Source organism: Phyllostomus hastatus, unplaced genomic scaffold, assembly GCF_019186645.2.
Source record: "Phyllostomus hastatus isolate PE091 unplaced genomic scaffold, TTU_PhHast_1.1 phas_scaffold_114, whole genome shotgun sequence".
Classification (NCBI taxonomy): domain Eukaryota; kingdom Metazoa; phylum Chordata; class Mammalia; order Chiroptera; family Phyllostomidae; genus Phyllostomus; species Phyllostomus hastatus.
Window position 1 is genome coordinate 1,764,442 of NW_025334006.1, and position 15,545 is coordinate 1,779,986.

At 47.7% G+C, this 15,545-nt stretch overlaps 1 protein-coding gene across 1 annotated transcript in view; it reads right to left on the minus strand.

The window, feature by feature from the left end:
* The window catches only part of TBXAS1 (thromboxane A synthase 1), a 137,821-nt gene that overhangs the window by 104,955 nt on the left and 17,321 nt on the right, over positions 1-15,545 (minus strand). The window contains exons 2-3 of the mRNA XM_045855777.1: positions 5,889-5,982; positions 3,208-3,260 (exon numbers count right to left, since the gene is read on the minus strand). Of these exons, the coding sequence (XP_045711733.1) occupies positions 3,208-3,260; positions 5,889-5,982 (147 nt within the window). The remainder of the gene's footprint in view (positions 1-3,207; positions 3,261-5,888; positions 5,983-15,545) is intronic.

The following is a 15,545-nucleotide window of genomic DNA, read 5'->3' on the forward strand; positions in this document are numbered from 1 at the left end:
AGCCAGCACTTTCATGTGGCAGAAAGCTGCACCGCCCCCACCACCCCCCACCAGCTTTCGCCCCGATGCCTTCCTCCCTGTATGTCTCTGGTGCCTTGCTACCTGCTGCCCCAGAATTGGAGCTCAGATGGACTGAGTCTGAGTAAGTCTGTGTACAGACTGCCTGGGACTCCAGAAGCCCTCTGTCTCCCTCAGCCTCAATCCCTGTGGGTTGTTATAGCCAGGAGTTATGGGGACTTCTTTTCCTGGTTCTAGAACCCTGGGCTGGGAGGCCTGGTATAGGGTCGGGACCCCTCACTCCTCAGGGGGGACCTCTGAAGCCAAGATCTTCTTCCCACTTTTTATCCACCACACGTGGGTGTGGGACCAGCCCGTTCCATGTGTCCACCCCTCCTGCCAGTCTCTATGTGGTTGTTCTTTAAATCCCTAGTTGTAGGATTTCTGTTCAGCTAGGTGTGAGGTGGTTCTGAATGATGGTTGTTTTGTAGTTTAGCTGCAGTTTTGATGTGGTTGTGGGAAGATTCAAGTACTGCATTTACCTATGCCACCGTCTTGACCGGAAGTAGTCAGCCCTTCTGTTTTAAGAGGTGACCATACTGAGTGTCTAGATCACAGAGCTCAGACAGGACTCTACCCCTCCACCATGCTGCTGCCAAATCCAGGAGTAGACACATTTCAGAGGAAGTCAGCATTTTATGGCTCATCTTTTTTTTTTTTTCAAAGCAGAAAAAGGTCATAGCTTTGTATGAAGACATTATGCTATCACCTTTCTTTTTACTTCTTTCCTTTTCACCAAAGCTGGGAACAAAGAGTGGAGATAATACTGCAATTTCTATTTCTACAACCTCATTTGAAACCATTCTCTTTGATTTAAGTTTTCTTGAAAAGGATAAATTGTGTTAACTTAGTTCAAGTTGGGGAAAAGTTGATTGGACATTCTGTTGTCAAGGAAACCAACTCACTCTCTCTCTCTCTCTCTCTCTCTCTCTCTCTCATATGCTCACACACACACACCACACACCACCCACTAGTTATTACAGTGCCCTTTAAACTCTTCATCTGAGATTTTAAAATTACTTTAAAATACCCAAGAGCTCTAGTCTGAAAATCTGTACAAGAAGTACTCCAGGAAGTGGTTCATAGAATTCAAACTCAAGAAGGCCTTTTTCTAATTCTGGGGAAGCTACTGTCATTCTGAGTCAGTGCTATCTCTCAGAAATGTATGAGACAGTCTGCAAGGTCAGCGTCAAGTCACCTGCAGAATGAGACTATTGGAAAGGGAAAGATGGAACAAGAACTTTTACAGAGCCATGGAACAGCAAGAGAGAAAGAGAATGGTAAACAGTTCAATCCCTTGAGCCTTTATTGAGTATCTATCATGCTGAGTGTAAGAAGCTATACACACCAAAAAAGGAGAGGAAAGAAAGAAAGAAAGAAAGAAAGAAAGAAAGAAAGAAAGAAAGAAAGAAAGAAAGAAAGAAAGAAAGAAAGAAAGAAAGAAAGAAAGAAAGAAAGAAAGGTGGGTGGAGGGGTGGGGGAGGGACGGAAGGAAGGAAGGAAGGAAGGAAAGAAGGAAAAGACAAGACTGACCAGTAAGCAATTTTAGAGAATGAAGTAGAGTTGCCTCTTATTAAAAGATGTGCACCACCTCCCATTCTTTCAGCCGAGGGATACACCTCTCTGCTCCATCAATGTAGTTTTTGGCCACATGACCTCCTGCCCTGACTTTGGGTGCGGCCATATAACTTGGTTCGGGCAACACAATGTTAGCAGACATGATACAGCAGACATTTAAAATGTTCTTGTGCTGTCAGCTTTGTTCTGTTGGACCTTGGCCTTCTCCACAAGAAGAGCCTGCCCTGGCCTGCCAGCTGTTCCCGGGAGGCTGAGGGACATGTGGAGCGGAGCTGGCCTAGCCGGGCCTCCTCCCCAGCTGCCCTGCAGATGCACCAAGAAGCTCAGCTTGGCTTCCCAGCCAAGGCTGGCTCTGATCAGTCAGTTCCAGCCAACCCTTAGACATTATAAAAATAATAATTTGTTGTTTAAGTCACTTCATGTTAGAGTAGTTTGTTATCCAGCAATAACAATCTTATACGGAGAGCATCTATTCAGTAGTCTAACATCTTAATTTATTACCTTCATGGGGTCATATAGAGTGGTTAAGGAGAAATGGGCCAAACGGTGGGTCTGCTGGGGAGGGCTGTTTTCACACGGGGTGCAAGTCAATCCCTGTAGAAAACCATTGCTGGGAGAACAAGATCATGTATCCTGGGACTGAGGGGCTCACAAGCGCCTGGACTCCATCAGAACATACGTTGGGAACTCTACCGCCCTGGAAAAGCTATAACCGACCTGAAGGTCTGGGAAAGAGCTGCTAAAGTCAGCCAGCAGCTGAGGATAAGCTGAGTGAGAACAGACTGAACTGCTGAGGACTCCAGTGGGGAAAGACACGTGTTGAGAATAAATTGACGCAAGTCTCTGAAATCTTGAATGGGGGAAATGCTCTGAAGGTGAGTTTGTTCACCAGATTCTGGAATTTCATTATTATTATTTTTTTTTTTTAAAGTGGGTGATGAGTATACTCTGAAGCATAAAAGGGGAAATTCAGGAAAAATCAAGGAAAAGCTGTATTATTTTACCTGGCTGAGAACTAGGGTGACCCCACGTCCTAGCATCTCCAGGACAGCCTTAGTTTCCGCTGTTGTCCTGGGGCGGTAACTAACAGCACACCCCCCCTTTCACTTTCAAAAGTGGACTGGATTGGACGGTAGGTGAGACGGTCACACAGCTGACAGTGTATCTTATCCGTAGAGTTGAACAAAACAGGAGTGAGTAGGGTTCAGACACGCTCATGGGGAAAGACCTGCTGTGGGTTATTGGGGCAACTGAGGCCCAGGCACGGAGGGCCGCTGGGGCCGCATCGCAGCTCACCCCCGTGCACCCTTTGCTGTGAGAGGTGGTGTGAGCACCCAGGGCCTGGCCCAGCCGGTCAGGGTCTGACAGGCTGGGAGGTGGTGCTGTTGCAGGCTATCTGATGCTCCCTTGTCCCACCCTGGGGTCCTCTCTAGGGGTCTCATGTACTGTGCGCTCCCTCACAGACCCGCAAAAGGCAGAAACTCACGCACCTTCCCATCCTGTCATTACTTCCGCCCACCGCGACATGCAAAACCCGAAACACATGGCAGGAGAATGGGGTTCCCCTCTTACCCGCACAGACGTCCGTACAGCCTTCGGAGCTCCATCTGGCTCTCCCAGAAACCCTGCGGAAAGCCCAGCACACGCGTGAGAACACGATTCAACCGAATGTCAAGTGTTCAGACTCATTCAGAGATGAAGTCTGGAACAGCAAGAGCGCAATTACACCGACAATAAAGAACGAATTGAAGTGATATTGCTTTCAAGTACCTTGGAGTATGCGACTAAACTGACACCTTTCAAAAATGTATACGTAGAGCCAAGGAAAAGTCTCCATCAGCTCTGCTTTAATGGGCAGAAAAGATCATTTATACTTAAACTATTTGTGTATAATTGCTGCTAAAATATCTGAAAACTGTTTGCTTTCTCAACTATGTTAACATTCCCCTCTGCAGTTTGGTTTATATTATTATTATTTTTGGCAAAGCCTCTTTCTCCTGCCACTATACGTGAAACTTCTGCTGGGTCTATCCAAATGATCACAGATTCTGAACTATCGTGATCCAAGTTAAATTTTAACTAAAATCAACATAACTTTAGAGCAACTTTAGAGAGGACAAAACACTAGGCACCTTTTGCAGTGGGAAAGGAGTATACCTGCAGATATGCGTGGGGTGGGGGGAGTGGGGGTGGAGGCTCAGAAAATGCCAGACTCATCGTGTCGTAGGGATGGAGTTGTGTATCAGCGTGGAGTTGCGCGGACACGCACAGAGGGATTGTGGGGGGGAGGGGTTAGAAAATGCTCGACCCATTGCATTGTCGGGGATACAGCATACTGGAAAATCCGCTTGGGTCGGGAGGGAGGTGGGGGAGCGGAAAAGGCTAGGCGCGTGTTGTGGGAATGAGAATACAGGCAGGTCTATGGGGCGGGGGCGAGAGCTGAGAGTTGGGGAGGTCGAAGAGGGGGTGCCCTTGACGGAAATACATTCCATTCTCAGTAAATCAACTTTCATGGCCTCAGCTTGCATAAATCAAGGGAAGCACACATGAACACAAAAACAGTCATCGAAATGACTATGTTCTACAGGGAACTGGGCAGGGTGAGTACATACAAGGACGACGAGCTAAAAACGAGCAAATGTGGACTTTTTCCGGGGGGGCAGGAGTGGTGTGTTCTCCTCACACGGACAGTTAGCCTGTTTCCCTCCCACTGTTAATACCAGAGTAACTACTCAACTCAGTGCAGCCGATCGACCCCCACCCCAGAAATATGTGACATGTATTTATTCCTATCTGATCTGTTGTTCTGTTGTGACACCTAGAAATTTCTTCCCACTCACTTCAGGGTCCTCCCAGGAAACCCGGGATGAGGTAGCTGGGGGCCTAAGGTTGTGAACTGGCCACCCCTCCCTGACCCCGAGACAGAGATGAGGAAGAAAGAAACCACGACAAAGACTGGGAGAGGCTGTCAGACAGAGAAGGGGGCAGAAAGGGACAGGGAAGACACTGAGGAGGAGGAAGGACAGAGACAGCTAGCTGCCTTTTTCTAGCTGCCTTTCCAGGGCGAGGGGGTGAGGGGGCGAGGGGGAGGAATCCTAAGGAGGCCTAAAAGGCGCAGTAGTGGGACTGGCCTAAATTCCAGCCTTCCTGCCTCTGTGTGGCGTTGTGGCTGTCCCGGGCTGGATCTGTTGGCTCCTGACGTCGGGTCTGGTGGCAGCACCCCGTGAGTTAGCAGAATAAACCACGTAGCTTCTGAGAAAACCCAATGTGAGGGGGGAAATAACCTCAGAAGATAGAGCCCTGGGCCTCTATCTACAAATGTGGATGTTTCCACTTGCTAGCCACTAGGGTACATCTCGCTGAACCAGCTTCCTTTCCCTTTTGTTTCCGACAACGCACGGCCTTGACCCTGTTACCCTGGCTCCAAAGTTAGAGGCACGTTTGACTCATCTTGCCTTGAATACTCTACACCTACTTAGTCCCATGAGGTGCTAATTTTGCCCCCAACGTCCCCCTCTTTTCACCGTCATTACCACCCTGGGCCAAGTCTTCCCTTCGCACTTAGGCTTCTACAGATGTGACCTAAGTCCTCTCCCTCACAGGGCAGTCGTCCACTCTGCTGTCCCTCTCCTCCTCACAAATGATGACACATGTATGGTCCTGCACTTGCCTTTCTAGACGGTCGGAATCTAGCCAGCCCCGTTCCCCTCCTCCTCCCCTCTCACGGCTGCATCCCTCAGGGCTCCCCAGTCTTTGGCTTCCAGGCTGTTCATCAAGCTGTGTGTGCCCTTGTTCTCATGTAGGCACATCACACACGTTGTCGCTCCCACCCCCTGCCATCTGGCTTGTGGGTGCTTCTCTTTGTGTCTCTTGCTCCTCCTTCTCCAGGAAGTCCTCCAGGCCTGATGGCTCTCCCTTCTCCTCGAAAGGACAACCCCCCAAATCTAGCACTAGGCTAGATCTGATCTGGTATTGTCCGCGCCCCTGAGGCCAAAAGTAACTTCTACTTCTCCCCCATTCTGGGCCTGGCACCTTTAGACACTCACTAAATGGATTTGGGGGTGAATGAATGGATGGCAGGACTCCATACTTATCAATGAGTGATAGGCGATGAATCGCTGCCCTCCCATAGTGCCTTCATGTATATAGGCCACTCCAAGTGTGGGCGGCCTGGAGGGCAGCAGGGCTTCATGGGTAAAGCTGCCCTGGGCTCAGCACGTCTTAGGCTAGAAGATAAGGAAGACAGCCCTTACCTGGCGGAAGAATGTCAGGTTTCCAATAAAAGGAGAAGGCTTAGGGTGTCTGATGCCCAGCTTCTCCAGTCTTGAAAATGCGGAGGTGGAGTACCTGCGGGGAAAAGCAAATTTGAAGAACAGAGAAACTGAAGCTCACATTCATGCTTTTGGCCATATGCGGTGTCAGAATTACTGAGTCCTCTGGAAGCATGGGGAGAAAAACGTTTCCGGCTGACAACGTGTAAGGACTAAAGTGGTAGGAGGCTGGCAGGTGAGTGAGTAGTGTCGGACTCAGTGAATTCCTCCTGGCTGAGTGGCAGCCAGAGATCAAAGAATCCTAAAATCTTATGGTTGGAAGACCCCTGAGAGATGACGTAGTTCAAGTGCCCCTTCCCCACCTGAAATGCCCATCAATACATTGCTTCTTCAAACACACCACTCCCCTGCCCTGGCCTGTGTGGCTCAGTTGGTTTGGGTGTCATCCCACAGAGCAAAGGGTCACCAGTTCGATTCCCAGTCAGGGCACATGGCTGGGCTGCATATTCAGTCCGCAGTCAGGGCACGGGCAAGAAGCAACTGATCAATGTTTCTGTCTCACAGAGGGAGCTGTTTCTCTGCCTCTCTTTCTCCCTCCCTTGCCCCCTCTCTGGAATCAATAAAAGAAAATGAAAACAATAACAACAGCATAAACAAACAAAAGCAAAACAGAACAAAAACACAGCACTCCCTGGTTCAGCCCCTTTGCCTCTAAATCTACCGGGAAGAATTGCCTCTGAAGGCCAGGGGTAAAGAAAGCTAGGCGGGGTCGGACCTGGTTAGTACTTGGATGCGAGAGGGCAAGTGGTGAAAAGCAACAATTGCAAAAACAAGTTCCCTGGGTCAGTTTGTCTTTTTCTTGGTCAGAGTGGACCCCTGCACGTTATCTGTCCCTCAGCACATTCCTTGGCCTAATAGAGAAAAGTAAAAATGGGGACGGAGGGGACACATCGTGGGGACGAGACCTCCTCACCCGCCGCTAACAACCTCTTTATGTCTTTGTTTTCATGGCCCAGAACCGTATGGGAAGCATATTTTCTTAACCAAATACCAGGAAATGTGGCCCGACAGATTTCTGTGCCACTTTCCAGGAGAGAGCGGCAGTCTGAGCCGTGCAGGGCGGTTGTCAAAACATTGGAATTACTGGGAGATGTCAACAGTTTATGGGAACGGAGGGATAACAACACAGTGAAAGGCAGAACTGGCTTAGAAAAACCTGGACATATGGCTGGAATCCCTGATCAGCCAGCTAATTAGGTCAAAAGTTCAGTTAGTTCAGAAAAATTAATGAGTCAAACTGGGTGTTTAGCATCATGCCGAGATCAGCCAGATCTTACCGGTAATGTAGGGGCAAGGAAAAATAGAGCATCACTACAGCTGGACTTCATAGCAGTACTGGAACATAAAAAAATAAAAAAATAAAAAAAACGATTGCTGTAAGAATCACTCTGCTTGCTGGAGCCTCTGACCTTCCCACCTGCAGTCCCGCCAGGAGCCCTTAAAATACAAACTTTTCGTTGAATGCTCACATGTTCGGGGAAAGGCCAGCCCCGGGGACGGGTGGGCTTGCGTTGTTCTGAGCAGTGGGTCTGCTTCCAGAGTGGCCGCAAGGGAGAACCGAGCCAGGACGGGAAGGAAGGGGGAGACTGTACTCCCAGCTCTCCCCACCCAAGTTTCCACCGTGTAGCTGCTTTACTGGGTTTGAACGAATCCCCAAGACATTTACATCCATGTTCAAGTGTAATTACAGGCCGCACTCAGAGCCACGTGCGAATCACGTGGGTGCGTCACGGCCACATCCCTCCTCGTTAGCATGTATACCACGGGGGGGTCACAGTTATTCTTTCAAGCCGACTATGATGTTTCCAGTTCCTCCCCTCACACCTCAGAGGAAAGGCCGAAGGAAACATACCAGTCCACTTAACACTTCCCTCAGCATCTCCGATCTGGCTTCTAGGTTCGTTTCTTCATCAGTTTTTGTGAACTATTTGCTAAATGTAATCTCTCATGGGTAGAAAGAAATATGTCATCTTGGGCCACGTAATTACATCTTAATTTTGTAATTAGATGTCTTGATTGTCTAATTAAAGGACAAGAAGTCTGTGCCTAATTACACATGCTAATTATTATGCAAGTCCATGCCCTAATTATGTAACTCCACTTATGGAAATATTGCTTGTGTGTCCCTGCACAAAATTCAGACATTTTCAGACAAATGGCATCAGCAGAGAATGTTCTAGACATAGCCGTCAACTTCACGTTGCAGCCTGGACTCAAGTGCAGACCTTGAGTGTCTTCTGCTAGGAGTTGCCACTTGTGGCCGTCCTTAACGAGAGTCCTTGCACCCAAATCAGCAGGGAGGGGTCACTGCCACCAGCCTTCAGAGCAAAATTGCCAGGTGGGTTTCATTTGTCTCCCTCTACCTTCCTTCTCTGCACCCTTGTTTCACATTCCCTGGTCCCAGGGTCTTCTCTGTCTCCCTCAACAGGGTCTTAACCCAGCACCTACGGACCCCAAGAGTTAAAAGTTGAACTGTGTTACTCCAAAGAAGAGAAGTTGAAGTCCTCACTCCCAGTACCTCAGCATGTGACCTGATTTGGAGATGGGGTGTTTGCAAATTTAATCCGTTAAAATGAGGTCATACCAAAGTAGAGTGGACCTCTAGTCCATTTTGACTGGGATCCTTGTACGAGGGCAGCCGCGTGAAGGGAGACACAGGGAGGATGCCATGTGATGACAGAGGCAGAGGCTGGAATTGGGCGGCTGCAAGCCGGCAACGCCCAAGATCAGCAGCAAACCACGAGAACCTCGGAAGGGGCAGGCAAGGAGTCTCCCTGCAGGTTTCAGAGGGCGCGTGGCCTGCACCTGCCAGGACTTCAGACTTCTAGAACTTTCAGAACTGAGAGATCACAAAGTCTGGTGTTTTAAGCCCAGCTTGTGGTGCTGGGTTACGGAAGCCCTAGAAAATGGGTAGACCGGGAATATCCACAAATGAATTTTAGAGCATCAGTGAAAAAGAATTTTTAAAAAATCCCCTCCTGGTACTTTCAAAGTTATCAAAGTTTCAAAGTATGGGACAGAAATTTGCTCTTGTATGTCAAAATGTGCCTTTAATTCCTGTGCCATGGAAGAGGTGCAGGTGGCCGAGGGTGCAGCTGCGGAAAGCAGGTGATACACAGCCACACTGTGGTCTTTAGAACGGCTTCCCCTGGACGGAGTGACTGCAGATGTGCCCCACAGTCACGCAGATGGACTTGTATCATTGCTCCCGGGAAGGACACTCACGCTGGGGAATGACCACGGAAAGTCTGTGTTGGAGCTTCAGATAGCGCCGCCTTTGGTCTTTGACAGTTAACGCAGTTACCTACTGCCGCCGGTCGCAAACCCTGTGACGCCAACGTGCACCCTGCACTGTCCGTTCTCAAAACATACCACACGTCATGGGTCGTTGTCAAAATAAGGTTCAATTTTTAAAGCCTAGAAGTTTCCCAATATGTTGTTTTCCCCAAGACAAAGCCCTTTCTTTTTTTTTTTTTTAAATCCGAGCCCGAGGATATATTTATCTGATAGAGGAAGGGAGGGAGGGAAAGAGAGAAGAGAGGAAAGAAAAGGAGAGAGGAGAGGGAAACATTGATTTGTTGCCTCCCATACACACCCTGACCAGTAATCGAACCTGCAAGCTTTTGGTGTACAGGACCATGCTTCAACCAACTGAGCCACCTGGCTAGGGCAAGACAAAGCCCTTTCTTTTTTAAAAAAATCTGAGCCTGAGGATATATTTATTTGAGAGAGGATGGGAGGGAGACAAGGAGAAAAGAGAGGAGAGAAAAGGAGAGAGGAGAGGGAAACATTGATTTGTTGCCTCCCATACACACCCTGACCAGTAATCGAACCTGCAACCTTTTGGTGTACAGGATGATGCTTCAACCAACTGAGCCACCCGGCTAAGGGCAAAACAAAGCCCTTTCTTGATGTGTTCAATGAGAGTGGCCAGCCCAGCCATGGGTGGTGTAGCTCAGTGGATTGACTGTGGGCCTGTGAACCAAAGGGTTGCCGGTTCAATTCCCAGTCAGGGCACATGCCTGGGTTGCAGTGTGAGAGATGCAACCACACATTGATGTTTCTCTCCCTTTATTTCTCCTTCCCTTCCCCTCTCTCTAAAAATAAATTAAAAAGAAAAGAGTGGTCAGCCCATTGTTCAGCCAAAGAAGCCCCTTGTAATACATTGGGGGATGTTTTGACGAATCACGTATTAAGGAGATGGTCAAGCTGATGGAGGTTTGGAGCAAAAGAAGAACACAGTCAAAGGAGAGCCTGCGCTCCGAGACTCGCCTCTCTGCACGTCTCGAGCCGTCAGAGGGGAATCGGATGTCCTCTCCTGTGCTTCTGGAAACAGCCGGCTCCTCGAGTCATTCGTCGTCCTCCCCATCCCGATCAGAGAATTCCGACTTGGGGAGCTGCTTTGGTGAAAGTTCAGAGGCTACTGATGTTTTTGGAATGGTGAGAGATTTCTCTGGCAAATAACACTTCTCCCGGGATGAAAAACCACGATGCTCCAGGAATAGGTGAAGCTCTGGAGTGCCGGATATCCCAGCCGTCCCGCTTTTTGGGGAAGAAATTTGTTTTCACATGGTTCCCCTGCACTCGCAACGTGCACGGCCATCAGAGGCTTTGCCAGCAACTTCGTAAAACAGTGGGGCCACGTCAGAAAGTTTTTATGGCAGTGTGATGTTCCTCTTGTGGACATGTAATTTACTAGACTATTCTTACTGTATAATATTCAGGGTGTCTTCAGTGTTCTTGCTTGCTTGTTATGCTACTACAATAAACTTCCCATGAGTCGCCAGTTTTAAAGGCTGACACTCATGCCAAAGTGCTTTCCAGGACGTTTGTCCCAGCCAGGGTCACTGTCGGTGCACCCATCACACCAAACTCCCTCCTACAATTTTTCCCTAATTTCAGAGACACACCAGTGCACCTGCATGTCTGCATGTCTTTCACTGCTAGAGAGGGAATGTTTTTTGCCATTCCTTTTTCTCCAACTTCAAAATTACCTCCCAACTTTGAAGTGATTCTTTCTTTCCCCCCGCTCATTTCCACTTCCACTACAGGTCATGCAGGTGCCTGCAGAGCTCTGCCACGCCTATCGGTTAACGAACTGGTTGGACTACGCATGAGCAGTCATGGGTAGGTGGCTGCAAGCTGACTCCAAGCACATAGCTGGCCAGGGAGAGGAGTTAAGCAGATGGAGTCTGAACAGTTTTCGTTTAGGAAATAACTAATTACAGCCTTACTAGCTGACTCCAAATTCTGTTTCCTTCTCCCTTGCCCCCTTCTTTCCCCACAACTACAGCTAGAGAAACTGTCAGTACAGAAATCGCTTCAATCACACATCAAGGCAAGGGGTTCCTCGGATACGGAGTTCCAATGTGGGGTCCCCTCAGTCGCTGTTTTAGCGCCGCATCTCCCCGTCTCAGCGTCCTCACGCTCGAGTTGCGGGCGCTCTCCTGTGGCCCACCCCCTCAAGCCTTTGCTCTCACTGGCCATCGGGGCTGGACATCATCTGGCATACAACTGGTGGACTGGTACTGCACGTGTCTGGGAACACTAATTGTTTTTTATGCCAGTCTTGTAATTGGTGATCCTTGTAAACTTTCTCACTGGTTTACACGAGGAATCTCTTTGATTTCTTATGCTGACAATTATGTGTTATGCAAGTAATGTTTGTTCTCTTTCTAATCCTTTGTCTCATTTTTTCTTTTTTCTTTTCCCACTGGCTGGGACCTCTAGTACAATATTTTAAAGAAGCAGTAAAAGAGGGCATCCTTTTTGTATTCCTGATTCTGTGGGAATGTATCGAATGCTTCAGAATTAAGTGTGAGATCTTGCTATAGATTTTTGAAAGATATTCTTGGTTGGGTTAAGGACATGTCCTATTTCTAGGTTTGCTTAGAAAAGTTTGCCTCAATTAGGCTTGCCATAGTTTTGTCTATGTTATTAATCTTTTCAAAGCATTGGCTTTTGCTTTTGTTGATCATTTCTATTTTTTGCTATTTCATTAATTTATTATTATATTTCTATTATAATTTTCCTCCTATTTTCTTTGGGTATACTCTTTGTTTGTTTCTTTTTCTTTTAACTTCTTAACGATTTAGCTCACTTATTTTCAATATAATTTTATTTTTAATGAATGTATTTAAAGCTAAAATCTTCCTCCTTTAGCTGCATTGCATGTATTTTGAAATGTAGTACGTTCAGTGTCTGTTGTATTCTAATAGGAAACTTTTGAATATGTGTTAACTGAAAGCATTAATTCCATAACAACTTAAAATGGTGACACATATTTTTGTATCATGATGAATTCATGGATTTAAATATATTTGGTATATTTCAATCTATTGCAATTACCATTTTATTTGCCAAATTATCCCATCTTTGGGTGGTTGAGTGCATATACCTTTGTTCCTGAGTACTTTGGACAGAACACTTTCCTTACTTTCTTAAATGACAAGATGTTCCAGGTTTGCCTTGCTCATTTCTTGCCCCAAACCTGGACCAGCAATTTTCCCAAGGAGTCCTGGTTCCTTTTAGTGGAAAGTGGCATCTCAGGTCCGTAGAAGGAGGAAGACTTTTCTCTGTATTTCTTGGTGACACTTCATGATACCACATTTTATTCTTCAACCATGTGAGTGCCTATTCAGAAACTTAAATAGGTTTTGAAACTTGTTAATCAGCTCCTTTGTAAGTACTTTACATAACAGATCAATATGGTGAATCCTACCAAAAAGTGGAGGAATTCTTTTAAGTAAACAAATCTTTCCCAACTGTATTAGTTTCCTATGGCTGTTGTAATACATAAACATGAACTTAATGGCTTAAAGCAACACAATTTATTATCTTCTGGTTCTGGAGGCCAGAAGTTCAAGATCAGACTCACTAGCGCTTAGCTGAGGTATCGGGTAGGGATGGCTCCATCTGGAGCATCCAGGGAATTACTGATTCTTTATTCCCGTGGCTTGTGGCCACGTCGCTCCAATCTCTGCTTCTGGTCATCACATCATCTTCTGTGGCCATCTTCTCCCAAGTCCCTGTTCTAAGGACCCTCGTGATGACATGCAGGGCCCACCCAGGTAATCCAGGGCACACTCCCTAGCTCAAGGTCCTCAATCCCATCCTCACAGTCCCTTGTGCCATAGAAAGCGACATTCTACAGGTTCCAGGGGTAAGGACCTGGACATCTTGGGGGGCCACGATCTAGCCACCACACCAGCTGATACTGTGTGTGGGTCCTGGTTTTATTTGGAGTTCTGGTGTGTGTCTGTCAGGGCGAAGTGTCTGGGATGGGCACTGTCAGAGCTTCCGGTTTAGGGGGAGCTGGGCGGCACAGCGCCGGAGGGTGGGAAGGAGGCAGGCCGGGAGTTCGAATGACTCTCCACCCACCGCGGGCACCACGGAACCAGGATCTGGTGGCCCCACTGTCTAAACGGGCAACAGATAACTAGTTTAAAGAAAATTCTACAGTTAAAAAATAATGATGTCACCCAGCTGATGGCCATTACAGTGCAGAGAGTGAACACACTCTTCTGTTTTTACCCCAGCTTTTCAGGGCAGCAGAGAGCCGGTTGAGTCAATAAATCTCAATTGGTTCCAAGACATTACTCTTCTCGATTCAGTCATTCGTATAGCATCTCCACAGCCTTTGCTGTTATCTGCAAATCGCTTGTGCTATTTTACTTCCAATTTCCATTGAATAAACACAGATGCATTTATTTTAAAAGGAAACTTTATATCTTGACCACAAATGAAAACCATTACCACTTCCATCAATACTAAGGGTAAAAATAAACACTTGGCAATGGAAAGTTTTAAAAGTCCATGAACCCCCTAAATTGATCAATCGCACCTGCTACAGATGGTCCCTAGGCCAAGGATGGTCCGAACGGGCCATAGTTTAGCATGTGCTCTGTCTAGGTCTCCCTGACTCGGCTGATAGCTTAACGCCACGGCCAGAGAAGAAAGAAGGAACCTCATTCCTTTTCAGCGTGCACGTGGAGAAGCAAACCAAACGCATCTATTGTCTTGTGCTTCCTTCTCAGAACTAAAGAGAGCTGGTCTGTAGCTGACATTGGCTTTATCCCAAACTGCCAGACAGTACTTTACCCGCAGGAGAGGGAGACATCCTAATACTGAACTCCTTTATCACTCTCGGGGCTCACGTTCATCAACACGCAACAGATGAAGAGACTCCCTGGGACAGCACGTATTCACTGCCCATCTCCTAGGTGCCCAGCGTGGTGCTGGGCGCCAGGGATGCTGCGGAGACGTGGCACAAGCCTAAGCGGACCAGACAGACACTCAACAGCTAATGGCAAGCAATCCATTCAGCATTTACTTTACGATCCTTGCAGCCAAGAAGCATCACGTGTCAGAGGACGTGCCCATTGAAATGCACACTTTGCATTTTGATCACTTAAAGAGCACTTCTGTCCAACTGTTGGACGGTATTCAGTAGGGCCTGGAAAGAGTGGCAAGTGGTCCTCATGCTAATTATTTCCTCCCAAGGCCAGCGTTCAAAAAACAGGGCCCTCCAAAGGGGCATCAGTCTCCTGGAAACCATTGAAATGAGGACAGAGGTGTTGAAGCTGGCGTGATACACAAGGCAGCGTGGCCCACGGCAGCCTGAAGGTGCCGGCGGTCCAGGAGGCACTGGGGTGGGGGTGGGGTATTCATGTGGGAGGAAGCACTGTGTCTGCCTTCAGCTGGGTGTGCTTTCCAATGCTGTCCCACGCCGAGAACACCAAGCGATACCTTCTAGGACTGAGGGCAGCAGAAGGCACGGCGTTAGAGTGCGTGGTTCTGAAGGCAGGGGACTCTGAGTGAGGCCCAGAGCCAGGCCCCGCCTCGGCCCTTGGTCCCCAGGTCTGTGCCACACGGTCACACGGCTGGTCCCAGAAGGACACCGGGAGCGGGCCTGGCCCTTCTGTGCCCACAAGGATTCTCGGAGAAGAGGGAGGAAGGTAGAGCCAAGAGTCATTTCACAATAGGAGTGCACAGGCAACTTCTCTTCCTATTTTAAAACTAAAAGCAATCGAATTATGCCACAAACCCAGTTAAGTGACTGAGATTTATGAAACGCTCCTGGATTCTTTTTAAGTATTTGACTGAATTTAACTAGGCTAAGCTGCCCTACCCGCCACTTGAAAAACCAGCGACATATATAAATACAGCCTGAAACCTGCCCCCAAAACCTCTCTTCTAGGACGCAGCGGGGTGGAGGGGAAGGCGGGGGTGAAGAGTAATGTGGCTTAGTGCACTTAAAAATATATACACAATAAACATCTTTTAAATAAAATATATTCAAATGTAAATGTATTACAATATATTTTAATGTATAAATTTAAATACAAATATATTTAAATGTAGTGTCATAGGTTTATTGATTTAAAAGTGAAAGCAGCCTCTTGGATCTGGACCTCGAATTCCTTCCGCGTCGGGGGATTTAAGACCAGACGTGGCGTGACATCCTCCAGCGCCCCTGCCTCGGCCTGTTTGTCCCGGGAGCTGGGGAACTTGGCTTTGGAGAGGGGAAAAGCAAGCCAAAGAATTTCTTGCTAATGCCTCTCCAGTAAGGATTTTGCT